Source organism: Solea solea, chromosome 20, assembly GCF_958295425.1.
Source record: "Solea solea chromosome 20, fSolSol10.1, whole genome shotgun sequence".
NCBI lineage: Eukaryota > Metazoa > Chordata > Actinopteri > Pleuronectiformes > Soleidae > Solea > Solea solea.
In genome coordinates this window covers 14179403-14207310 of record NC_081153.1, presented here as the reverse complement: position 1 = coordinate 14207310, position 27908 = coordinate 14179403, and the positions used below count along the sequence as shown (strand labels likewise).

Genomic DNA, 27908 nt, shown 5'->3' with positions numbered 1-27908 from the left:
CGATCGCAATAATAAAGGCACATTCTGCTGAATTTTGCTCTGGAGTGAGATCAAAGCTGCCTGATGACCTGAGAAGCCTAGTGTCGTTGTAGTCCAACTATAATGACACTATTCTCTCTCAAGTTAAAAGATAACGTAAAATAAATTCAACCCCAATCAATTATCATAAATGTTTTACATGTGTGCAACAGTTTATTTTTAATGTGTTTATTTATTCGTTTGACTGATGTCTGTTGCTCCGCACAACTGTACAGAGCAGCAACGTCAGAAGGAACACTGAACAACAAGGTAAGAACCAAATTCTATCGACATTACAAACACGCGCATAACAAAGAGACCGGTCCGGTTTGACTGTCCCTCCTCCTCCTCCTCCTCCCTCCTCCTCCCGGTTGGCGCAATGAACCGCACGCGCTCCCTCATCTCTTCCCGTCATGCAGCGCTCTCGCCTCCTGCTCCTCCGTCGAGCCGCCATGTTGTCGGAGTGAAATCCTGGGGTGTCAGAGAGAAACTGGGGCCAAAATCCGCGACCATCCACCCTCTCCGCCGGTGAGTAGGGTTTATTTGGCAGCCCCGTTAGTACGGTGTGTTGTTTGTGCGTTTATCGGTGCCGGTATTGCTGCTCTCGGGGCTCTGCGATGGGTGAAATTGGGGTATTTTGTAAGGCTGAAGCGACTGCCTCCCTTTCTGCTGCCTGCCTCCTTCCTCCCGTTGTGTCGGTCTTCCGCTCCAGACAGACAGCTCTCGGGCCTTTGTTAGCATTCGCGTCACAGGGAAGGGTGGCAATGCAGAGTCGGCAGGCGCCCACAGACCTTCGGGTGAATAATTTTATCACTACGGTAATGTTTTGGACCTGCTGCCGCCGTCAAAATCACTATGTGTAGCCCATGTTTGGCTACAGGTTCGCCCGGGCTCCGCTTGTGTCGGGAGGCCGTGTTATTGTTGGTAGACACGGGCAGTGAACCCCTGTAACAGACCCTACAGTCCTGGCGTAAGTGGATGTTCATGCATGAAAATGTAAAACCGCCGCGTAATTGTCACGACCCTTCTCACGGAGCATCCGCACGTTTAGTTTCGTGTCGAAGTGTCATGTCTGCCGGGGTTGAAATATGTGGTTGTGTGTGTGTGTGTGTGTATATATGCTGAGACACCTAACGCTGTCTCCCGCTAGCTCTGCAGGTTGCCTGCTCGCGTTGTCACACCCCTGTTTGTGCCTGGTATGCGGTGGATTGATCACCGGTATTGAATAATGATTAACTCGCTTAGATCATGGAGCAGGGTGTCCGTTTCCGGGTGCTGACTTAAACTTGTAGCATAACAAGCGTGTGCGCTTCGCTCTGGGGAATGGCCACACGTCCGTGGATTTCCGGGTGTTTTTGTACCTGATTCCGCGCCGTGGCGAATGAATAAATATCCAGAAAAAACATCCTGCTAAATTAAGAGTGGAGGACGAAATCAGACATGTGTGAATGATCAGCTGTAAAATGGTTTGTGTTTATCTGTCGGAACAGTGGAGCCGGTCAGCTCGTGGTTAGTTTTTATGAAGGGGGTGTGTTGCACATGAGGCAAAGCTGCATGTGTTTGAACATTCAAAGTCAGGTAGACTGCTCTATGGCCCAGTAATTACTCTATGGCCCAGTGTCCACATGATCTATGGGGACACGAATGTGAAGCTGGTCATTTTAACGGAGATTAGAATGTGTTGGATAAGTAGAGGAGGCTGTAAAATACAAATTATATTCACATGACTTCTGAAAACCAGTGTGTCCACTGGTGACCAATCATAGTCAAACAGTTTGGTTCATACACATTGCACGTGTCTTGGGTTTATCAGGAATGAGATATATGTATATACTAGGGTTGCACAAATTGTTGTAAATGTATCACATTGGTGCAATATACTTATCTCAAAAGATATACGGGCAATGTAGTAAATGTACTTTGCTCCTCATGTTTAAAATATCTTGCCATAAAGACAAAAAGTGCTTGTTGGAATGGAAATTATGTATTTAAAAAAAATGTCAGCATCTGCATAGGTTACTCACTGACTGGGGTCCATGTTGGCAGCAACCCAAACCAAGAAGACATTACATTAACACTACATACTTAAGTATTTATTTATATTGCAAGTCACATTTTCATTGTGATATTCACTTTTACCACATGTTTTTCCAAATATATACAGCAAAGCTTGGTTATGTGACACAGCTGCCCATATCTTTCTCTACAAGGACCAGTTTGGTCAATAAAATAAGCATGCATTTCATGAAGTTATTCAGTTAAATGTAACTGGCGATTTTTGCTTCAGGTGTAAAATCAATGTGGAGGTTTAGGATTGTAGTGTTATTACATCACTGTAAAGATGTATTTGCATTTAGAAATCACAGCATGCTTCAGTACATCTCAGCAGCTGCACCACAGACCACAGCAGCCATAAATTGAATAAACAGCATTCTTTAACAAGATGGTGACGTTTATTACAGTATTGTTGCATAATGCCACACTTGTTTCAGCCAAGTATACTAAATAAACTGGCAAATGAGAATGCACTAGTGTGAACTGAATATGACCTGGGGCAGTGATACAGCCATGTCTCAGACTGGGTATTGATTAAAAATGCTTGATATATCGATATGGGGACTGATGTACTGATTCCTGAACAGTACTTTTTTTGGATACCAGTTATATGAAATTTGTTACAGCAAAAATTACTTAACTTTTCTTTATTTTGCATCTTGCAATACATTGCATTACATTTTTAAAGACTGGAAGTGGTTTTAAACACAAAACACTGACCAGAATTGTCTGTTTCCATCGATTGGTTTAATGTCTTACTTTAAAGTACCTTTGCATTTTTTTCCTCTTACATAATATGGCAGTAAACCTCTAACATTGAAATTAGTGTCTGCTTCGGGGTGCTTGTTTCAAATTGCCCTTTTTGTCTTTTCTGGCTAAACCTGCAGCCTTTGTTCATGTTATAGTGGTTTTCTCGTCCTTATCTGTAGCTGTTGATCTCAGGTCTAGTTAGTGGTTAGCGCAGTTGCCTTGCAGCAGTTTGCATGTTCTCCCTGTGTGCATGTCTGGTTTCCTTCCACAGTCTTTTATTTATTTATATATATATTTATTTATTTATTTATTTATTTATGTATGTCAGCTGGGATTGGCACCAGTGGCCTTGCGACCCACATGTGGAGGATACAGCGGTAGATGATGGCTAGATGGTCTTAAGATTAGCAGGTTATGTCACATAGTTTAGATCTTCAGCGCCACACAGGTGCACAATCGTGTGGCTGGCACTGTTGCCCCGCAGCAAGAAGATTGCCGGTTTGCGTCCTGGTTCCTTTCTCTTTGAGTTTGCACGTTCTTGTGTCTGTGTGGGTTTTCCCTGGGCTCTCAGTTTTCCTTCCGCAGTCCAAAAACACGCAGAGGTTTTTGAACACTCTGCCCCATGCGATAGATTGGCGACCTGTCCAGGGTGTTCCCTGCCTTTTGCCCAATTTCAGCTGGGATTGGCACTAGCCAACCTGATGTGGAAGAATAAAGTGTTAGACAAGGGGAGAATGTTGGACCTTCAATGTGATTATGCAAGCAGTGTCCCTTTTTTGGCAGCAGCCTATACATATGTCATGTTTGGGGTTTTTAGAGTTAATAGTTTTTTGTTTCCATTTTAATTCATTATGATTAGTTCCCTCTCGCATAGGTATATTCTGGTCTATAGTCAAACTACATATTAAACCAGTTAACACATCAGATTGTTTTTGTGATGTATTTAGGTACAGCCAGCTTTACAAGAATGCTGTTCACTATAAATTATACACTGTGTCAGATACACTTGGGATAGGTTTCATTTGCTACACCTGGTGAAAATTAAGGGTTTGATTAAATCCTAACTTCATGTAATCCCACCTTTATGACTTCAAAATGAAAAACATGTCATTTGTTAGGGCTATTTTACAGATGTAGTTTTGCTCAAGTGTATTTTTAAATTTATTTATTCTTGCAGAATAAATACAAATTGAATAGTATTAGAAACAGTCAGAAGGTTTAGTTTGTCTGTGAAGGTAAGATTTATTGTAGTGGTATTTTAGATGGCATTTTAACGAGGTGTACCAAATAGGCAGCTGAGTGTACTTAACCATGAAAACTGGCACAAGCTTCAATATTTGTGTTTTAGCTAACTCTCTAATTAATCCTGCTGGGAGTTACTATCACATTCATAATTGACAGATATTGGCCATATTTAAAAAAGTTCACCACAATTTTTTTCCGAAAATAATTAGAGCTATCATTTCAATTGTTGGTTAGGGCTGGGCAATAATTCCATAACAGTATATATTGGGATCAATAAACACGATTTAATATTCATTGATTTCATTTTTATGCGCTGTACAAACACACTTTGAGACGCAATGCATAATTGCTGTCGAATGGTTTGCCTCAGATTTGTGAATGGTTTCCATCTAAAAGGTTGGGCTTTTATTATCCAAAAGTAATTTTTAAACCAAAATAGTTATCTTTAACCTTCACTCAATGTATTTCTCTTTGGACAGGCTGTGGTGGAATGAGCAGTGTGTGTGTGTTGAAGAGGAAAGCAGTGCTCTGGCAGGATTCCTTCAGCCCCCACCATAGAACTACATCTCCCAGCATGCCCGTGGTGCTGAGCAGCGGAGGACATGCCCCTCCAACGGGGCAGACCCCTCAGGCCACACCCCCCAGCCAGCAGGTAACAGTCACGACATTTACACCTTCATAGAGTTCGTTCATTCATTCTTGGAAAGGTGTGATCATCTTGAAGAAAGATGTCACTCGGTACATTTACATGATGCTCGAGCAAATTAATTACTGTGTTTGGGACTTATATGACATATATGTTGAATCACTCAAAGTTGTACTGTGATTGGGAGTTAAAATACCTGTTGTATACCCACAAGTGGGCCTAGGTACTAGGTGTGCATGTTCCACAGTTCCCAACCCCCCGCTTTGATTCTTAAATTGTTGAAGTGGGTTGACGGAAGTAGAAGACATTCGCGAAAAAAACATGGCCAGACAGAGCTCAAAGAATTTAATATTTTAAAATTTGTAAGTGGTAGGTAGCCACATAGAGAACACACTTCATTCATTAGATCGATTTCCCACTAGTGCTTGTAGGGCTGGGTGATAATACAATAACCATATATATCGTGATAGACTCTTCCACGATATCAATAGAAAAAACATTGGATAGATTTAACTTCGTTAAAACAAACAAACAGAAAGTGCTAGAAAAATAGATGAAGCAGGTTCGGTTGTGTGAAAAAACACAGTCCCTACCTCGTAACCCAGTAGCAACCACGCTTGCAAGTCAGCGATGTGATTGGCAGTCAAACAGCCAATCACTGAACAGTCATGTTGGTTGTGCCATTCTCTTCCTTGTGTCTCAATTACAACAGCACATGAGTGCCGAGTGAAGAGGTGAGAATGAGCGCTGAAAGCCAAGAGATTGTTCATTTAAAAAAAAAAGGACGCTCTATCTCGCCAGTAGGGCAGATTACTTTAAGTCCGACCACAATCATCCGCAACAGTGCCGTATGATTTAAAAAAAAAAAAATGGAAACATTACAAAGACATAACTGAGGCAGTGGCTTATCACAAAGCCAAGGAAGTAATCAATAACTATCGATCAATATGAACTAGTTATATTGTGATATGCTTTTCAGCCATATCTCCCAGCCCTAAGTGCTTGTATATTGGGAAAAGGACAGTATTCCAATACAATGGCATAGTATAGCGACATCTAAACTGTGCATAGAAATGTACTGACTGTTAAATGTCCTGTCATGCTGTTTTTGTCACATGGAATCTATTGACATTGTTCAAAGCAGCTGTTTTAAATATAACAAATAATGAATTTGCATTCGCAGTTTAAAAAAATGCTGCAGATGCGAGAGGCTGCTTTGTCAGAGAATATTGACTGCTGCCTCTAATGGTCTGCTTTTTGAGGTGATTGTTTCCATGATTGTTTCCAATTGTTGTCTGGCATTGTCAGGAGGTTGTGTTATGCTGGTACACTGAAGAATAAGACAACTTTGACAAAAGCATGATGAAATTCAGACTGGTACATTTTTTTGGACTGACGAGGAGACAGAAATCAGCTTAAAGAACTGAATATTTTTAACTAAATAGGTGGTAGGTACCCATGCTTGACATGCTAACGACTAGCTGCATGCTAAACAGGAAACCACCGAATCCTAATGAGCTGAATGTGGGGGTTTCGCCCTTTAGCAAGCAGGGGTAGACCTGTGTCATTCAATAAATCAATTCCCCACTAGTTTTTCTATACTGGCGCAAGGGCAGTGGTCCAACTGGACAGCATAGACTTGGCTGGGCCTGGAAACATAAGAATTGTTCGGTAGGCATACTCCATGCTGCTGTAAAATGAGTAATACTGAATTCCTGAACACTTTCGTCTCAAGATGTTGCAGTAGTTGCATAGAAGAGTATCTGTACTCTTGGGATTGAATGAACCACAGTAGCTTAATCAGTGAAATGTAATTGCTTGATAACAAGGTTAGCATTTTTCTTGACTAACCTCAGAAAGAAAACAGTATCTGATACATAATAATTTAGTCTGATAGAATGACAGCTTGGTAAGCGATCTCTTGCGTGTACAGCAAATGACTAAGTTCTTTGATGATGGCGTCTTGAGGGTTATTTTGTTTTTGCCATCAAAATGGGTGAGACAGGAAGTCGGCACAAGCTTTTCCATTGAAAAGAATTGCTGCCTCCTGTCTGGACAAGAGAGGATGTGGTTGTGAATATCTCAATCTGCAGTGCTGTTGATTATGAAAGTGCAAGTGATAGATTTGGATACAGTTTGTAACATGTTGCTGTAAGGTTGAAAAATGTGAAGTTTGATTGTTTTCTGTGCCTTTACAGAAACCTGTGATTATTTTGAGCAGATGAAACACTCTAGATATGGAAGAACAGGCTAGAGTACAGTGGGAGTTGTCATTCTGAAAACACCAAGTTATTTGATTTTAAACACAGTTTTAAATGTTAACATCCTCCAGTTTATATGTATGTATATCTTGTATGTAAATACAGTATACCTTCATGTCCCTAGTTGTTGCTCAGATACAGTCTGCTTGTCACTGTTGCCAGTAATTTCAGGATAATGTGCATGTGTGTGTTTGTCTCCAAGGGTGTGGCGGGTGCTGGACGTTCCCAAGATGATGCCATGGTAGACTATTTCTTCCAGCGGCAGCACGGTGAACAGCCGGGAAAACATCGCTGGCCCACTGGAGACAACATCCATGACAGCCAGGTATGTATATGCTGCTGTTGCATAATACGGACACTGTTGCAGCACTTAACAGTTATTGTTCCATGTCGTATTTCGCATCTCCCTTTCTTTTTGGTTTAATAAATCTTTTTATTGCAAATAGGGGTACATTTACAATATACATCACTGCAATTACATGCTTTATGTTTTGTGGCTTGCAATAAACTTGTACAATAAAAGATTAAAATAACCACTGCAAGTAAAATTAACAATAAAGTAATTAGAAACGGCTGCATAGAGGCAGAACACAGGTAACACTTTTATAATACTGACCCCCTTGCACAGTATAAAGATACCCAACCCACACACAAATCTCTAGAGATCTGTTAAATGGTAAAATGTGACCAAATGGAGATCACAAAACACTATTACAGATCAAGGCTGCAGGGTAAGACGAAGGATAAAAATAAATAAAATAAAACAAATCAGTGCAGGAGATTAAAATGAGTTGTGAAAGGTTGCCTAATTTTATTTTTCTCAAGCTTGAGATGAATATTAACAGTATGATACGTCCAGCTGTGAGAGAAGATAAAGGAAGACTATTGCTTGAAATACATTTCATTTTTATGTAAACATATAAACATACCTTAAACATATTGACACCATTATCTACCTGCTGAATATGTGGTCCTACACATGAAACAGGTTTTTAAGTGTAAAAATACTTAATTAGCAGCTATTCAATATAAAAATAACTTGCTTAAATGTTTTGCACTAATCATCATTGAAGGTAATTACCAATTAACACGGGTAATTAAAGAGTACTCTCTGTTTGCACAGTGGTTGAGAGTGAGTCACATGGTGTCCCATTTCCTCATGTCTCACTCATCTTTCTGTCTCAAGGTTCGTTCCATGGATGAGTTGAACCACGACTTTCAGGCTCTGGCTTTAGAAGGACGTGTGATGGGAGAGGTGAGACATTAGGGTTAATGTTTGTAGTGAGTTGAAGTTAAAGTGACTAACTGTAAAAACATAAAACGTGTTCAAGTTTATTCAAAACAACTGCATTGTATGGCGTTTGTTAACATTCCACAGAAAACTCTGCCTCTTACTTAGACACCTGGCTGAAGAAAATATATAAAAGCAAAGGGTTCAAACACTGATTAGTATGTTGGTAACCATGGGAACGGGTAAAGTGTCTCAAGCATTTGGGTCCGCCTTAACTGACGGAGTAAAATTAAAATAACAGGGATTAAATGAGTGGCTCAGTTGCTTGGTGAACTGTGTAGCGTAAACTTGCTGACATTGTTTTTCTGGAATAGAAAGCTCTGTAAAATGTAGACGAGGTGCTTTTTAATGCAAACTGGTTGGACTGGCTGTTGGAATGTAATAAAGGCAATCTGCACTCAGTAACTCTGTTAATGTTGGACCAATGCCTTCAATAATTTATGGATTGTTGAACACAGTCCTGATGTTGATCAGGTCATACACGTCTTGTGTTTGTATTTTAAGCTCATCTGTGTAGATGGTGGTTCTTATAGTGCAGATATGCTCTGCAATGCATTTGATTACGAAAATTGTCATTGTGTATTTTTGTTTTTAGAAGCAGCATATCAATTCAGATTTATTTTCAGATTTTAATTTCCTGCAAACAATAGATGTTTAAGATTTGAGAAGTGTCCACTCATATGTTCAGTTATGGAATCAAACAAGTTATGTATACATAATTTTTCCTGCCATGTGCTCACTTAATCCTTGTGACTGTTTTTCCTCTTGTCCCCATTTTTACTCTCTTGCCCTATGTCTCTGCAGCAGCTGCTAACTGGTAAAAAGTTCTGGGAGACGGATGACTCTGGAAAAGACGGACCAAAGGGAATCTTCCTGGACCAGTGGAGGGACAGTGCATGGGGGGCCTCAGGTATGCGCAAATTTTATTTTTGTAAGTGATTCGGTGACATTTGACTTCATTCTTGACTTTTATTATTAGTAGGACCATCTTGTTTGAAAATGAATATATTTGGATTCCAGTGAGAGTAAAATAAAATCACCCTGATGTTCTCTGTAATCACTTCATTTCGGTCGAGTCGGATGGAGCTTGTTTGTAGAATGAAATGCTTCTGGTATTGTTATTTTTTTTTTTTAACATTAGATGGCTATTTCATTGACTTTATCTTCAGAGGTTTTAGATAAAGTCAGCGTGACTTTATGGTCCAGCATATCTAACTATATCCAGACTGGTAAAGATGGATGACTGTGAACCTCCAGACTTGTTGGATTTTGCTTGGTAAATCATAGAAGAAAGACAAAATTTCATTAAAACTGTAATCAGCATTTGGCTACACTGCTGATGCATATTTCAAAGGATCCCATGGAATTATTCTGATTCAAATTAAGTTTTCTCAGGAGATCCATGAATCCAGGGACAGGGAAAGAGACAGTGTCCACTTCTGTTAAGATGCTTGTATAATCCTCACCAATGCAACTACACAGCTATACATTATATCAGGGCTAGGTGACATGGCCAATAAGGTTACCAGGGGAAAAAAAAGTCAGTCAATATTGATAATTTATGATAAGGGCCTGATAATTAAAGATTGAATTTAGCTCCTGTAATAACATCTAAATACATATTAAGTACTTATAATATGGAGTTGGTCCTATTGCCACTATAAGAGCTTCCACACTTCTTGGAAGATGTTCCTCTAGATTTTAGAGGGTGTCTATGGGAATATTTGCCCATTCATTCTGTAGAACATTTATTAGGTCAGGACTGGCTCACAATTAGGGCTGAACAATTAATCCAAATCGCAATATGGCCTACTGCAATTATCAAATCGCAGGAGGCGCAATATATGATTAAGCCAAAATGTGTCAAAATATAATTTTAGATGAATTACTGTTACTTGATCTATACACATCATATTCTACAGACTGAAGAGAACATCTTTGTTTCTCACAGATCTGCACAAATATCACACAGTAATGATTTTGAAATGTTTTTTGTATGAAAATGAGAATAATGATGGAAAGATTAGCATTCCCCCTGATATCGCGAACCATATCGCAATTCTTGTCAAAATAATCGCAATTAGATATTTATTCAAAATCCTTCAGCCCTACCCACCATATCTGTTCCAGTTCATCCCAAAAGGGCTCGACGGGCCACTCAAGTTCTTCCACACCAAACCATGTCTTTATAATCCTTTTTTTGTGCACTGGGGCACAATCGTGTTGGAATAGAAGAGGGCCTTCCACAAACTCCCAAAATTGGGAGCATAGCATTGTCCAAAATGTTTTGCTATGCTAAAGTGTTAAGAATGTCCTTCATTGGAGATAAGGGACTGAGCCCAAAGCCTGACTGAAACACCTGAATTCAATATTTAACAGGTGTGGCCAAATACTTTGTCCATGAAGTGTATGTTGAAATGTGAAATTTAAGAGAAGGAAATATATTATGCCCTGTTAAATCACTCTCATGCTTGAAATGTTTGTGGACCACATACTTTGACCAACAGTTATTTAACTCTCCGGGTTTTCTCATTGAAGATCACTCGGTATCTCAGCCAATCATGGTGTCTCGTCGGCCAGGCCAGGGTTTCCATGGCGGAGGTGAAGTAGGGGTAGGCTCAGTGATGTCACCGCGGTCTGAGAGTGGAGGTCTGGGAGTCAGTATGGTGGAGTACGTCCTTTCCTCCTCACCAGCTGACAAGCTGGATTCCTGCCTTCGAAAAGGACCATATGTAAGTCTCTGCAGTGTTTCTCATCCTTCTCTAATGTCACACTGCATTGTCATTCATGCATTACACATTTTAAATTCCTGTAATCAGGATTTGACTTTTCTCTGCATGACGTTAACAATCTCGACTTCACATCCTCCGTACACCTAAGCTGCGATTCTTCTCACTGTTTGTCCCTTGTCAGCCAGTAGTTGTCAGGTTGTCAAGTGTTGTTTCTCTTTATGCTCATGTCAACCGTTTCCTCCACACGCTGTCATTTTGTGTGTCTAACATCTATGACTGTGGTGTTGAGCACGTCTGAAATCTGTTTTTTTTACTGTATCTGTTATATTTTCTGTCTCCTGCTCTTCACACAGGGGCAGAGGGATGGAGAGGTGGAGGAAGAGAAGAGGGAGAAGCCAAAAGCGACATTTGAGGCAGAGAAACTCAAGGAATTGACAGAAAATGAAGCAGACGTCATCAGTGATGTCATCAACCCTAACGGACTGCCTGTGCAGAATGGCCTTGATGTGGATGTCAAAGAGTTTGGGTAAGTCTTTGACAGAGGGACACACACAAAATAAAATATTGGTAAAGATTAGAGATGCATCGATTGATCCACCGGTGACCCGAATTGGCTACGCGTCAGAAGCGCCCGTTGGCAGAAGTGACAATGCATTGAACTCGGAAGATCAACAAGGATCATTCCCTCGTTTCCCTGCGCTTACTATACTATACTACATTGATATCAGCGCAGTATCAACTGTTGAGGAATATTTAGATGATTTGTCTCATGTCCTCACACAGAGACACAGGAGCTCAGCTTCATGGCTGAGACACAAATAGATCACTGCCGTTGTTGCGGGCGAGTGCGCCTGCAGTTATAAAACGGATCAATGATTGTTAGACTAAAACATTGAATTATGCCATTTCTGATTTGATCATGTTCTCAAAACGGACGGAACAACATAACAAAGACAAGTTAGCTTACCGTTTTTATACTGTATAATTTGCCATGTTTGTAGTCGAGCTGTGATATGCAAATTGTTGCTGGCAAACTTTGCATTAGACTTTTTTATCGCCATCTATTTTTGTAAAATGCTGCCACACTGACGTCTGTGACATGGGTGTTAGAGGACGACTGACTGTAGCTCAACATTAAATTAAACCACCAGACATTCTGTAGTCTTTCTGTCTCCTGTGGGTTGGGCTAATCCAAAATACTGAAAACATGGGGGTTGTCCTCTGCAGACACGCTGTTACCTGTGGAACAGGGGTGCTCTGAAAACACCCCCACCCCCATTAGCACTTGGTACATCCCTCCTGATGAAATCAAATTAACCATAGACTGTATGAAATTAACACGGCAAAAAGTCGACTTATCAGAACTTGAGTCGAACCAGAACGTATCGACTGATTAATCGACCAGTCGACTGGGACTTTACAGCCCTAATATAAATATCTCTATGCTGCCAGGCTATATATATATATATATATATATATATTTTTTTTTATTATTCATTGTTTTATTCTTACATCTGTTGTCATACAGATGTTTACTTTTCCAAAAATGCTTTTTAAGTTTAAAAGAATGGTTATTGCATAACACTGCACTTTTAAGGTGTGTGCACCATAAGTTAATCTTGAAGAATGTATCGGTTAACCTGTACCATTTCTTTTAACAGACAATACATGACTGAAAATTGGTTGTATTTCTATGTTAAAATTTTATATTTAAGAAAAGATAGAAAATAAATGTAATGCTGTGGTTTGAAAAATGAAATCGGCAGGTCAAACTCCATCAATGACCGGAAATCAGAATCGTCCCCAAAAGAAGCGGTGCATCCCCAGTAAAGATATTGTCTTTGCCCAACCTGCACACCCTTTATGTGTGAATATGACAACTTCTCTCGTCATTTTACAGTCGTCCCCCTGGCAGTATGCCACCCCCGGGCCCTGAGGGCGATCTGCTTGGGGGCCCTGGTGGTGTAGGACCTGAAGGCCTGACACCCTTGGGAGGTGGTGGAGGTCCCAAACCCCCTGAGGACTTCCCTGGTGTTGAACAGGGTGGAGTCACCATGGACCCCATGGAGTCAGTGATGGAGCCGCTTCAATTTGACTACAACTCCCAGATGCCCATGGACTCTGCACCCACTGTGGGTCTGTTTGATTATGCTAACCAGCAGCAGCAGGTAAGAGTAGTGTAAACGTCGCTGTTGATCTGAGGGAAACGATCATTTCCACTGACAATTAAATAATTTTACTGTTTTTTTTTATTCAGCTGTTTCAGAGAAACAATGCATTAGCGGTGCAGCAGTTAACAGCAGCCCAGCAGCAGCAGTATGCCTTGGCGGCAGCACAGCAGTCTCACATTGGTAAGCCTTTGTGTTTTGAGATGCTGTCGAATAAGCAGGACATCTGTATGTGAATTGTCAACTTTCACTAATAAAATCAATAACATACTCATTAGTCTAATGGTAATGTGAAGGATTACTACATATTCCCCATATTATCTTCAGCAATTGAAATAAACATACAAGTTAACTTAAGGTGCGTTGTACCCCCCTTGTTTAGTGTGGTTGAACCCTGGTCTTTCTGGTATGTTTACCCCCTTGGTACGGTTCATTTGGGTAGGTGTGAACACTAGTTTGAGACCTCTGAAGTGGATGAAACTTGGGTTTGCGCTCAAATGTCTTGCAAGTAAACTCTGGAGATGAACCTGTAGTGCAGACCAAGGAAGTGGACTATTAGGTGTGAATGCACCCTGAGCTGATATGTCGCACCAAAGTGGGACATGTATGTTCCTAATAATGTGTTACACTCAGGAATGTTAGATGTTTACTGAACAGTATTGGTTACTCTTCAACAGTGATTTGCAGGTGCTACAATTTCTAGTTTTGGTGGAAGAGCATGTAAGCTATTAAACACAAAACAACCCCACTGCAGCAGTTTACTTGAATGTCAATAATGCAAAACAAGTTTGGAGACTCTGTTGATATTTGCACCAAGGTTAAAGGGATGAAATCTGGACTTATTGTAAAATGAATTTACTAAAGCAGTTATCATGTTTCACTCCCACAGTTTGTTATTGTGTGTGTGTGTGTGTATATATATATATATATATATATATATATATATATATATATATATATATATATATATATATATATATATATATATATATATATATATATATATATATATATATATATATATATATATATATATATAAAAACCTTGGCCCTAAATAACCCAATTCCTCTGTGTTGCCAGGTCTGGCCCCAGCATTTGTGCCCAATCCTTACATCATCAGTGCTGCACCACCTGGGACTGACCCCTATGCAGCCGGCCTAGCAGCAGCAGCAACACTTGGTAAGGGGTCAACATTTTCTAATAGAAATATGAAGAGTTTAAAAAAACGGTCCGAATGTTTCTGTCTACAGTTGAGCTGTACATATACTATGCCACTAAATTGGAGTACTGTCCCTAATTGTTTAAAAAAAAATTGGTTTCAAATCATGTAAAATTCAGCAACACTTTCTGTTGTGAGACTCTGGGGGTGTGTCAGCTGGAGGAGCCTTGTTTCCACAAGTGGAAAGGTTCAGTTTGGCACAGTATGCTGTTAGTTTCCATTAGGAATAGTACCAAAATAACTGGCCTCAACCATTTATTCTTTGGCATCCTTTCATTGGGGTACCAGTGGTACAGTTAGGGTGGGGCTAGACCAGCCTGATGGGGCATCACTCCCTTGTGATCGGTGTAAATATCCCATGGAAGCCGAGGAAAATGTCCGGTCTGTCCTCATACAAAGCTTTGACGTATTGTGGAGTTAAACAGCCACAAACCGGGCAGGAAAAAAGAACTCCTGGATGTTGTCGTTCGTTGTTGTCACACCTCTACAATGTCACGCTATGTATCTCGCTGACGTATCCATCAGGCACCAAGTTGAAGCCGGGTGTTGAACTGTAGTGCCTAGTCTAGCTTGAGTCCAACTGAACATATACATGCAGTAGTAATTTGACTCCCATTTGCATTATGTGGAGTTAAGTTGCCATTGAAAAATTCAATTTAGTCATGTAGAAGTCTGATTTTTAGTCAAGCTAACTCAATTTGTTTTCTGACATCATGTAAATGTACTGAGTGTGTTTTTCCTGCTCGTCCCATCACACCAGCATTTTTGCATATTTGTGTTTAGGTCCAGCGGTGATGCCTCCCCAATACTATGGTGTGACCCCCTGGGGGGTTTATCCTGCCAACCTTTTCCAGCAGCAAGCTGCTGCAGCCAACAACTCGGCCAATCAGCAGGCGGCCAACCAGGGCCAGCAGAACCAACAGCAGGTCAGTCGGTTTTTACACATGCTGATGCTTAAGGGTGTTCTCTTATCCTGATGATTTATTACATGCTGCGCTGTGTGTTGGGGCATTATCTACTACAGCCATACATAATATAGTCACGTCTCCTAAGTACACTAGAGCCCATCTGCTTTGCATATTTGTGGATATTTTGACAGCTTCTGTCCCTGTGCATTTGTAAAGGTTATGCGCGCTGGAGGCAACCAGAGACCCCTGACCCCCAGCCAAGGTCAGCAGGGTCAGCAGAATGACCAGCTTGTCGCAGCAGCAGCAGTCAACTCAGCCCTTGCCTTCGGGCAGGGGTTAGCAGCCGGAGTCCCTGGTGAGAATAGCGCTCTGTAAACTGGTTTTATTACTTTGGCAAAACTCCCAACAAACCCAATTATATCTGCTGTTGTAACAGTGTTGCCTATAAACCTGGTGCTGATATTGTGCTAAAATAGCACACAACTCCCATATGTACAATATTAAACTAGAGGAAGCATTGCTTGGACTCTCCTCTTTAACATTCCTCTTTTTTTTTGTGTCTCTTTCAGGCTATCCAGTCCTGGCTCCTGCTGCCTACTATGATCAGACAGGAGCCTTGGTGGTGAACACTGGAGCTAGGAGTGGCCCTGTCCGCCTCATGGCCCCTGCCTCTGTCATCATATCTCCTTCTGCAGCACAAGCAGGTAACAGTAATTCATGTAAAGGCCATGTTCAGAAGAGTCTACACTGCCAAGGTTTTAATGTTCTGCTGCTGGCAACCAGATAATGAGTGTCATGCATTTAACGTAAGGATTGCACAGTCGGATCGTACAAAACATGTTCAAGCTAACTAGAATGTGCAATTAAGACATCATGAGAGTGTACCTAGTCGAGGCTTTTTTCATAATGATAGTGTGATCAGCATTAAATCATGTCAAAGTGTTTGATTATTCACTGTTATAAAATGACATCTATCTGAGTAAGCCAGTAAGACGACTCACCCTCTGAATCAGACTGCACAAAGCACAATTATAACCTGATCCAACAAACTTAGAAAATGTATTGTTTTACACTGACAGCAAAGTGAATGACAATTGGATGGATCTACAGAGCAGGACGTTGCATAGACAGACCTCTCTCTGAACATTTTCGCCTCTCAGTTGCAGCTGCAGCAGCGTCGGCCGGTGGTGCCAATGGTGGTCTTGGCGGTGGGGCCAACGGTCCATTCCGTACCATGACGTCCCAGCAGGCTCAGCAGCAGGGTGGCCCTGGTGGTGCTCTAGGGGGAAGTTCCTTCTACGGATCCTCATCCCTCAGCTCCTCCTCCCAGAGCTCGTCTCTTTTTTCACAAGGCTCTGCCCAGCCTGGGCCCGGGTCTGCCTCCTTGGGCTTCAGCCAGCCCAACTCCTCCTCCCTCGGTGCCACACTGGGGGCCACACTGGGAGGCTTCGGCACTGCAGGTACAAAAACACCTTCTGTGCAAGTGGTTTAAGACAATCGTTTAATGTACAACAGGTGTAGACTCATTGTGCTCAAGACAAAAACAAAGAAGACAAGAGTAAAATATTGCAATGCAGTAAAGATTTGATCAGATTAGCTTGTGAAAACAAATTTTAAATTGCAAATGCACTATACATTCTTGGGATGTTAAGGAACTTTAGTTTGATCTCAGAGTTCTGGCGGGTGTATTCTCAGTGAGTACGTTAGTGAACACAGACTAGAACTTTAAAATTAACCTTCTGTGTTGCCGAGAGCTTGTAAAGAAGCCAAAACAGGTGATATGATTGCAGCATTCTGAATAACTTGGGAGTTTTATTTACTGGATTAATATTTTACAGTTCCTCAGAATACATCTTCTTACTTTTTGTGTTTGACTCCCTCTAGTGGCCAACTCAAGTGGCGGCAGTGGGTCCAGACGGGACTCCCTGACGGGCAACAATGAGCTGTACAAGCGCACGCCCTCCAGCCTCACCCCAATTGGTCATGGAGGCTTCTACAATGGCACCTTGGGCTTCAGTCCATCCCCTGGCCCTGTGGGCATGCCTCTGCCAAACCAGGGACCCTCCCATTCCCTCACACCCCCACCCTCTCTGTCCAATCACAGCTCCTCATCCAACCTCAATCTTGGTAAGTGCTTTGATTTTTAGTGATTGATAACCTTAAAACGCTTTTTGAGGTGGCTCTATGGAGTGTTGCGCAGTTTTGTCAAACCCTACAGTAAAGTAGAGGTGTGTTTACATACTGGAATGTTTCAGTTAATGTAGATTAAAGTTTAGCATGGCTGGTTTTTAGCTATACTATAAATGACTAATCTATATGTTTTAGATATTGATGTATAACTGAAACATCAGTTGTGAAATGGTCAAATGTACATTCATGATAGATTGAAGAGAAAAGAATTACCATTCATTTTGTGTAGTCTCATATTTTGTCCATATTTACTTTTTTTTAATAAGCATAAGTAGATGTTGGCAGTCTAGCCTGTAATACATTATTGTCACAAATAATGGATATTTCATATAAAAAAAATGAAAGCAGACAGATTTATGGGAAAAAAATGTGAGAAATTGATTACCATCTGAGACTTAAGTTTGTTCTTTTCCGTGATTGATGGTTGGAAGCATCAAGTATAATGATGTAGAAATAACAGTAAATAAACTACTACCTTAAATTGTCCAAGCTTTCAAGAGTTTGAGGATTTTTGTTGTTACTGAGCTCTTATGTCCTCAGCTGTAAATATAATTTCTATCGAAGTGTTCTGTGACATTTTATATCATGCCACAGCAACAAAACCTTCTATAAAATGTGAGATTGTTTTCTTTTTTGTGGCTTTTGACACAAGTTTGTGGTGTCACTTATTTGACTTCAACAGCTTTGCTTCATGTTGTGGACAGTGCTGCCATCCAGTGCTGTGTTTTTGTTCTGCAGAGCCAAAACAAAAATGTCATGATATTAATAGAAAATGCTTTAGTGTCCTGACTTTAACCTGTTAGTAGTTATTGTCCCAGTTTTAAATGTTGATACATTAAGTCTAAGACATTTTAATTTATTAACAGTTAACAGTTTATTTTAGTGTTTGTTGGGTTTTGAACATGAGCAGTATTGTAAATAATCAGAAAGTTTGAGGATTCAAGAAAATTTAGTTATGCCTTAATAAAGGAATATTTTAGATTCATATTCTGTATACACACTGGCATGGTGGGTGAAAGTTGCCAGGGCAAAGTTCTCTCAAATAAATGCAGCTCTTGTGTGCTGACTAAGAATGTCACCAACCAAAATATCTACTGGCTACTTTACCTACTTCACCTAAAAAGCTATGGACTACAGTTATTTGCATGTCACATTTTACGTGATATGCAAATAACAAGTGTTTAAGTAAGTTAATGGCTTCTCTGCTTCAACTCTATCGCCTAATGGTGACCACTGAGGGAGGGAAGTGTCGCACATTTCACTCTCAACTGACCATTTTGAGTGCACCATCTGAGTACTTAGACTGCACTGTGTGGTGCCACCCTTATGTCAGTATGAGTGTACAGAAAATAGCCACTAAGAGTGTGGAAGTACATCCGCTCAGAGACGGCCTTTGAGAAGTATTGCTTTCACTGGAGCATGTGTGCGAAAACACTTGGCTGCATTTGATCCTCATCACTTCAAGTGTCTCTGATTATAGCCAGTGTTCAGCTGTTCTACAGTGCATTTGGAAAAAGTCCACAGTTTGTTTCACATTTTATGTTGCAACTTTATGCTAAAGTAAAAAAAAAAGAAGTAATAATTCATACAGGACAATAGGCAAGCCATTGTCTTGAAAACAATGTGACCAAAGGAGTCTTGTGATGGTGTGAAAAATAGAATCAGATGCATGTGAAAGTGTCAGAAGTCAAATTGGTATTCTAAGCATAGAGGGTCTTTGTCTGTCAAATTGAGCCTCATAAGTTTTAGGGGGGGTTTGCATCAGCAAAGACATTGTGCAACATGTCACTTGTTAGATAAAACAATCTTCTCTCAGCTCTCTCTCTGCTTAAGTTATGCATTTTTATCCTACATTTAATATTTGAAGCCTTATTCCATATCATTTAAATGACTAGTTGCTAGATTGTAAGTTAGCTCTGTTATTCCCACAACTGACAATATGTATAACTCTTTAGTGCGTCTTATATAATGAACCTACATAAAAAAAAAAATGTGTGTGTGTGTGTATATATATATATATATATATATATATATATATATATATATATATATATATATATATATATATATATATACACACACACACACAAATTATTTTTAAATAAATATGGAATTATTCAAACTTTTTAGAGGGATAACTGCCCTCACAGGCATCACTCCTAGTATATCCGTGTAGAATAATTTGCTCACGTGCTGTATTTTCGATTGACACTTCACTGGATGTTTTTGGACACTATCAGTATGTGCCTTTTAAGTTTTAACCGTTTTATGCAGTTTAACCTCGCTTTAGTCCACACAGCACGAGAAGCGTTGCCAAGTGTTTCCATCTAAGCAAGATTAATCACCTCGCCAACAACGTGACATAGGCAATTACATCCATATTCATTTTGGCCAGTTGTGATGTAGGGATGATGAATGGGTCTGTTTGATCTACAGTATGGGCTGCTTATTTCAGAGTCTATGAAATATGCTTTTAGAAACAAACACAATGAGGCACTGAAGGAGATTGCACAGTATTTGATGAAGCAGGTTATATGCTTATTTTTCACTTGAGCCTTATTTTCAACTTCAGTGACTTTGATCTTGCAGATTTTGACCCATGTATTCTGACTCCACAGGAGGCCTGACCAATGGCAGTGGGCGCTTCATTTCTGCTGCTCCAGGGGCAGAGGCCAAGTACCGCAGTGCTGCAAGTTCAGGCTCCTCCCTCTTCTCACCCAGCAGCCAACTGTTCCCGTCGTCACGGCTACGCTACGGCATGTCGGACGTGATGCCCTCAGGCCGCAGCCGCCTGCTCGAGGACTTCAGAAACAACCGCTACCCCAACCTTCAGCTCAGAGACATTGCTGGCCACATCATGGAGTTCAGTCAGGACCAGCACGGCAGCAGGTACAGACAAGCGCGTATCAGTCCCGCCTACACAGGATGAAGAAGAAACTAGACAAACAAAAATCACTTCCCGCCAAGTCAATTCCAAATTTAAACCCCATGACGAGCCTCTCGGAGGACTAGAAGCTTCTGCATGTACGCGCATGACGATGAATCATCTTGTAATCAGAGGAGAGTACACCGATTCCCATTCAATCCCAAACTGACAAACCATTGCATCAATGCATCCACTCGCTCTTGTAGATAAGCCTGTGTTGTTCTCCTGCACAACAGAGAGAGGAGGCCGTCTTCTCCCTTGCGGCTCATTTTGAGGAAGCTCGAAAGCCATATCATGATGCATTGGAAGCCTGATGAGTAATCCTGTAAATGTTTGTTTTTTTACCCAGTGTCAACGTCCGTAATGATTGTACGACTGCACAGTTCAAAGTGCACGTGTCTTTTATGATCAACACAACGTGAACCAGCTAAATATTCGGTGACTGTGTCCAAAAATGACACTGTAGTCTGATACTGAAACTGTACTGTTTCTGAATCATGCTCACTTTATATTGGTATAGGTATTGGTTATATTAACACAATGAACACATTAAGGCCTCTTTTCGAAGTGTCTGAAAACAGTTTGGTCTGTTTTTTTTTTTTTATTTTTATAATTGATCACTCACCAGATGGATGGGAACAGGGGGCCCTGGAGGCCACTCTGGCCTCCTGGTTTCTGAGTCTGTCCTGGTTGAACCAGCAGAGCCTTTCCCACTGAAGCAATCTATTAATATGTAATGGTGTCCAGGCTGCGAATTCCAGACATTTCCGTTACTTGGTTTCTTCAGCATCATCCCTGTCCTTTTTATCTCCGCTCTGCCTGGCATTCATCACTTCACCTCACAGACTGCTTGGTTCCTTCAAGTTCCTCTGTGTTTTCTCTGCTCTGAACTTCCATCTTCTTTTTTTCCTGACTGTTCCCTCCGGTTAAAAACCTGCACATTTCTCTCTGTGTCTTATTACAACTGTGACTCTATCACTCTCTGATATGTTTATATCTCTGGCGCTGTGTTGATTCGAAGCAGGGCAGTCGGTGCACTTTCTCATAGACCATGCAAAAGCTAAAGAAAATGAAGAATAACAAAATGAGTGTGTGTGGGAGTTGATAATCATGATATCTGACATTAATGCAAAGCTTATCCTCTCTGTCTCTCTAAGGTTTATTCAGTTGAAATTGGAGCGAGCCAGTTCAGCTGAGCGTCAGCTTGTCTTCAGTGAAATACTTCAGGCTGCTTACCAGCTTATGGTGGACGTCTTTGGGAATTATGTCATCCAGAAGTTTTTCGAGGTGCGTGTCAGTGGTTGCCCAGCATCGCTGCCGTTGTCTGGGACTACATCTCGTTTTATGGGCTTTGTGACTTGTGTGAAAGGATTATTAGGGGATTTAAATGGCTATATTTGTGCGTTTCAGTTTGGCAGCCTGGACCAGAAGCTGGCGCTGGCGGAGAGGATCCGAGGTCACGTGCTGTCTCTGGCCTTGCAGATGTACGGCTGCAGGGTCATTCAGAAAGCTCTGGAGTTCATCCCCTCAGACCAGCAGGTCATTGTAAGTACACTAGTTGTTACTGGATGGTGCAGGTGTGTTATTAAAAGAGACAGAACAGTCACCTTACAATTACCCTAAATGCATTGAGTCACAAATCCTCAATTCAATTTGATGTTTGTTTGTAACGGACACACCTATAGGGCGAGTTATCACTTGAGCGTGAGCTGAATTTTGAGGCAGTTTTGCTCCAAATGAGGACGGAAGAGTTGCCTGTGGTAATGGAGTTATGTCTATGTCCTTATGATGCATGTGGAGAAGTCCTGTGCTTTGCTACATGCTTATAACACTGGTTTTCCTGTTGACAAAACTCACAGGGATGGTTAAATCCTTTGCTTTTGAGGGTCACGATCGTGACTTCGTTTCAATCAGTATTCGATTTACAATCGAGATCGTGACGCCCCAAGTAGCGAAGAAAAACACCTTGATGTTCCGATTAAATATCACATGTTAATGTGCCCATAATTCACTCAGAAATATGTGTGTTGCCCAAGGATCACAGCAGAATACCTTATCAATAAAGAGGTGCGCCTCTCATGCTGAAATGGCATTTTTCGTCTACATTATGGGTTTATTTTACAGCTGCTGTGTGTAGCAGCAGGTTCCTCGCAGGCACTCCATCATGGACGATGAATGAGGCTAATGATACCATAGTTTATATGCAAATGGTGAACTGCAGGTGTCGAGATAAATCTAGCTGAATGGCAACACACAATAATTCAGCTCTGAATGCAGTGCTTTCTAGAAAAGGTACGTTTGTGAGACTGACAAGTGTCCCTTTCTCCTTAATGGAGCTCAGTGTATTGCTTCAGTGTAGCTGTTGAAAGCTCAGTGTTATTTGTTGGCCTATGAGCCGCAGTGAAAAATGGAACGTTTTGGAAAATGCTTTCGGGCAATATTTGATTTTTCTCTCGCACAATTACGTCCCCCTGCTGATTCCACCTCCCTCACACTCTGCTCTCTTCCTCATCTCCTTCTTCCTCCTCGCAGAGCGAGATGGTGCGCGAGCTGGATGGCCATGTGTTGAAGTGTGTGAAGGACCAGAATGGTAACCACGTGGTGCAGAAGTGTATCGAGTGTGTTCAGCCTCATGCGCTGCACTTCATCATAGACGCCTTCAAGGGACAGGTGGGTCCCACTCTGAGCGCCCACACATACAACATTTCCACATTCAGTCACCGAAAGCCTGCCATTGCTTGTCTGACATCCCCACACACACACACACACACGCACACACACACACGCACACACACACGCACACACACACGCACACACACACACACACACACACACACACACTGTCGCTGCCTGGAGGCAGCAAACATATTGTCACCGCCAAAGTACCTCGTCAGTCCTCTCCAGGCACCGGCAATGTTGCCACAGCAACAGAGACCTTAGCCCAGTGGCTACAGCCATCTCCTATCCACCAGCTAAATGTTACATTAGCATAAACTGTTAAGAGGAAGATTTTGTGTGATCGGGCATGCACCTTTTTGTTCAACGCAAACAAAAAACGGATTCACTTTTAAGATATGTGTCGGGGTGTTTTGACAGTAAATCTCACTTGTGTGCCTTTCTCTTCTCACACATTTCCATATTATGCAACGAGATGTTTTTCACTCAGTGGCTCAGATTTGATTGTGTATCTGAAAGCAGGCTTGGAATTAGTTTTCACCTTCCCCGCAGGGGAGGGCTGGGTGAGTGAAAGCCTGCCTATAATCGTTTGGTGCTAGAAGCCTCCCTGCGTCATTTGAGGGAAAAGTTTTGTACCTCTTCTTTTTTTTGCCTGCAGTTATAAAATACCCCAAGACTTAACTATGTCTAAATAACATGTTTTTCAGGTATTTGCCCTCTCCACTCACCCTTATGGCTGCAGAGTCATCCAGCGCATTCTCGAACACTGCCTTCCTGAACAGACGCTGCCTATACTAGAGGAGCTTCATCAACACACGGAGCAGCTCGTGCAGGTAACGCACACAAACGAGCATTCACTGCTGTCTTTTCACTTTGACTAGTTTGTGTGTTTTTTTTCCCCAGACTAATTACAGCTCAGATTGGTTTATATAAAGCCCTTCTCTGAGCCTCCGCATTTTCAAACTCGGCTGTGTTTGACGTCAGCGGCACCAGCTGTCGTCCTCACGTTTTACTTGAGTGTGACTGTGTGGTTTGTTTGATTTAGGACCAGTATGGCAACTATGTGATCCAGCACGTTTTGGAGCACGGCCGAGCTGAGGATAAGAGCAAGATCGTGGCTGAGATCAGAGGGAACGTACTGGGACTTAGCCAGCACAAATTTGCTAGGTAAAACCCAACACAAACAAAGACCAAGTTTCAGTCTTTAATTTCCTCCTTTGGAAAAAAAAAATCTCTTTTTCCTTCTCGGCTACAGCCAGACGTAAGTTTTGATTTATCATCCATTTCATCTGAATTCACGTTAATGCACAACGTCTTTCTCTTTGTGAAGTAATGTGGTGGAGAAGTGCGTGACCCACGCGTCACGGGCTGAACGTGCAGTACTGATAGATGAAGTGTGCAGCCTGACCGAGGGCCCCCACAGTGCCTTATACACTATGATGAAGGACCAGTACGCCAACTACGTGGTGCAGAAGATGATTGACGTCGCTGAGCCCACCCAGCGCAAGATCGTAATGCACAAGGTACGAGTAGGTGTATGTATTGATTGACTGATTGCCGCTGCCCTTTGATATCAGTAATAAACCACAAACACAGCTTATGAAGACAACAGTTACTTGACTGACAATGAAATAAGACATTTTTAAATTATCTTTGTATATATGCAGGTGATATTTTGTCTTGTTAAATCTGCACCAACTACAGTAATGCACTTATTTTCTTTTTATAAAGTGTGAATAAAACTATTTCACCCACAATTAAACTGCTCAGAGAATATTTCTTGATTCATTTTGAGGTTACTTATTATATTTAGGGATGTCCCTAAACCCCTGACCCTTGTATTTGCCCAGATAATAGAGCTGCTTAATACACTAGTTGCTTATTACTGATGAGCTTTTTTTCTTCTCTCTATAAAAAAGAAAATGGTCACTGCCAGTAATGTATTCCTGACTGACTATTAGAGGAAATGAAGAGCAGACCCCTGCTGTGCAGGTAGAGCTGGTAGTGAAAGGCAGTGCTGTAGCTAAGCCTGTGTATGTTTTTGTTTTATTCTGTACAAACGCTGACGATCAGTGATGTTGACCTTCTCGCTAAATGATGTGTGCGTGCGCCAGCGCACACTGCACCAAACCAGGCAATAAGGAGCGCATCAAATAGTTCTATAATCAGAAAATATTACACCGATTTAATGTTTCATCAGTGAAAAGTGCCACTTGTGCCACTTGTGCCGCTCACATTTACCTGCGTATCAAGTCACTGGTGTCGGTGGTTTCCAAGGCAGTGACCTAGAATTCGACTGAAGCTCATGGGATTTTTGATTATGGGTGTTTGCTGTTGGGCAAATCCAAACACGGTGTGTTTGAGCAGTGTTGTGAAAATGTCAAAACGTGTGTGTGTTCTTGTTTCTGTGCAGATCAGGCCCCACATCTCCACTCTGAGGAAGTACACCTATGGAAAACACATCCTGGCCAAGCTGGAAAAGTACTACATGAAGAACGGCGTCGACCTGGGTCCTCTCTGTGGCCCGCCGAACGGCATCATGTAAACCAGTTCCCCCTCCCTCTCCTCCTCCCCCCTTCCTTGGCTTGAAGTAAGGCCCACCGCCTGATATGATTCGCCCCTCACCCACTCTTCTGCACTTCATCTGCCTAATGCAGTCCTTGGTCCGTGTCAGATGGCGTCGTGCCCACTGAGCGGACGTGAATCACCACCATAGCCGTTTCCACGATGGCCCTCTTGGAGAAGACCATTGCTATATGCAGCCTTAGATTTTGTTACTCTTCCTCCTGAGCCCGCCACAGAAGGAGGACGGGCAGCGAGTGGGGGAAAAACAGAGGGGGAGACGTGCTCAATTCATCACTCCCCTTCATTCTTTCTTTTTGATTTTTTTTTCTGTTCGTCATTTCTGAAAAACTGAAGAAGAAAAAAAAAAATCACTTGACTTTTTGCTACTGCTGCTTCCTCAATCCTAGTGCCCCCCTCTTCCTCCTCCCATCCTAGCTATTTACCACTATGAGATGAAACGAGTATTTAATTTGTCTGACTTCACAGAATCATAGACGAATACACACACATGCCATCAGCTAACCAGCAGACACAGATCATTTAGCATGGGAGATTCGTTTTCTGGTCTTGCTTCTATAAATATAACGTGTATACTTGGTGTAGACCTTTGCATATATATATAAATATATATATAAAACTTTGTAGTTTTTTCTGGTTTTTGATGTTGAATCTGTATCTATAATGTATCCTAGTAGTGACCACATACTTCTGACTGTATAATTGTACATTTGTAAACCCTTGTAATGTAAAAGTGCTTTACCACCCTTTTTGGTATGAGAAGGAAAAAAAAAGAGAGGAAAAAAAAAAAGCTCACCCTGGAAAAAATGTTAGAAAAAAAACCCTGTGCATTTCAGTGTATATTCTCACCTCCTTGGTTGTGACATATGAGTTGTTGTATATTGTAAATTGTAATATCAAATTTTGGTTTTGAAAAGCCCTTTCTATACAGCGTAGTACTTGTACAAAGATTCGCCACGCTTGGTTTTATCTTTATCTTGTCACTGCTTAACTTAAGACGTCAATCTCCCACTGACTCCCAATCGGACATGTTCTGTTAGACTTGGTGTTTTCAGATTTGTGTTGAAGGTTTTTTGTTTTTCTTTGTCCTGTGTTTTTTTTTTGTTTTGTTTTTTTTTAAGATCTCTTTTTTATAAAGAATGCATTACCCCATGAAATGTGTCATGTTGTGTAGGTATGCTGGCTGGGTGGGAGAAGTAACTTTTACTCATTTAAACTCCCCAAACCCCTCAGTTCTCCATGACAGTTTTCAGGGGTAAACCCATGGATTGTACAGAGGATATTCTTGTGTTTTTTGGCATTTCTCTAGTGCTGTAAGTGCTGTATCATACTGTCCATGTTCTTTTGGGTGAGAAAGGCAGCCCGCCACAGCGCGGTGTATATTTGGAGCAGCCTTGTGTATATTTACTACGAGCACACCTGTAACCATATGTGTATAGTTAACAGAACCTGTGTATGCTTATTGCCTGGGCAACTATTTTTTGTAACTCCTGTTGTAGATTGTCTCTAAACAATTGTGTGATCTTTATTTTGAAACCAAACTGAACAAAAAAAACTTTGAAAATTTGATTGTCTCAAGTGTGTTTTATTGCACGCGCGCGTGTGTGAGAGATACACTTTCAGAGCAGAGACATTGTGTTGTGTTTCAGATGTTCATCTGCACACTGTATGAGTCAGAGGGAGACTCGCTCACTTCTGATGCTTTACGTTCTCCATAAATGTGACTGATTCATAAGACTGACTCCTGAACTTGCCAGTGCTCTGACTAATTATAGCCAACAGTGTCAGCCATTTACATCCATTACTGTTTCCAATCTGTTCCTCGACTACTGGATTGGACTCAACAATCTTGTATAAAGTACCTTAAAGGGATACTTTAGTAAAAGTACAAGTATCTTACCAGAAAATGACTTTGGTTGTGTATGAAATTGACTGTACTTGACTATCAAATGTAATTTTCTCATATGAAATGTACTTACGTTTGGATTGAGCCATGGTAGCTCAGAGTTGTCTTTCAACGGGAAGGTTGTGGGTTAAATTTCTGCCTCTGCTGGTCTATATGTGTCCTTGAGCAAGACACTTGATCCCCTGTTGCAGCATGTGAATGGCCAAACTAGTGTAAAACAGCTCATTGAGACTAGAAAAGTTCTCTAAATACAGACCATAATACCAACTCTTATGGTTTTATTTGGTAGTAACAAGTGACAAAGATGGAGGCAATGTAGTGGAGTCAAAGTTG

The 27908-nt window shown here is 41.3% G+C and overlaps 1 protein-coding gene across 2 annotated transcripts; it reads left to right on the top strand.

Annotated features, from left to right (window-relative positions):
• Window positions 1-419: 419 nt before the first annotated feature.
• Window positions 420-27236, top strand: pum1 (pumilio RNA-binding family member 1). 2 transcript variants are annotated; one of them, XM_058618853.1, is made up of 23 exons: window positions 420-546; window positions 4548-4720; window positions 7178-7300; window positions 8162-8230; window positions 9074-9176; window positions 10805-10998; window positions 11352-11524; window positions 12899-13166; window positions 13256-13349; window positions 14248-14346; window positions 15170-15312; window positions 15511-15649; window positions 15864-15998; window positions 16455-16754; window positions 17179-17421; window positions 20103-20373; window positions 21568-21697; window positions 21821-21955; window positions 22943-23080; window positions 23794-23919; window positions 24132-24253; window positions 24417-24609; window positions 25500-27236. In XM_058618853.1, the coding sequence occupies exons 2-23, from the start codon at window positions 4559-4561 to the stop codon at window positions 25629-25631; spliced, it is 3492 nt and encodes a 1163-aa protein (XP_058474836.1). In that variant the 5' UTR covers window positions 420-546; window positions 4548-4558; the 3' UTR covers window positions 25632-27236. The 2 variants fall into 2 exon arrangements, with proteins under 2 accessions (XP_058474836.1, XP_058474835.1); XM_058618852.1 differs by having other exon boundaries at window positions 9071-9176.
• The last annotated feature ends 672 nt before the right edge of the window (window positions 27237-27908 follow it).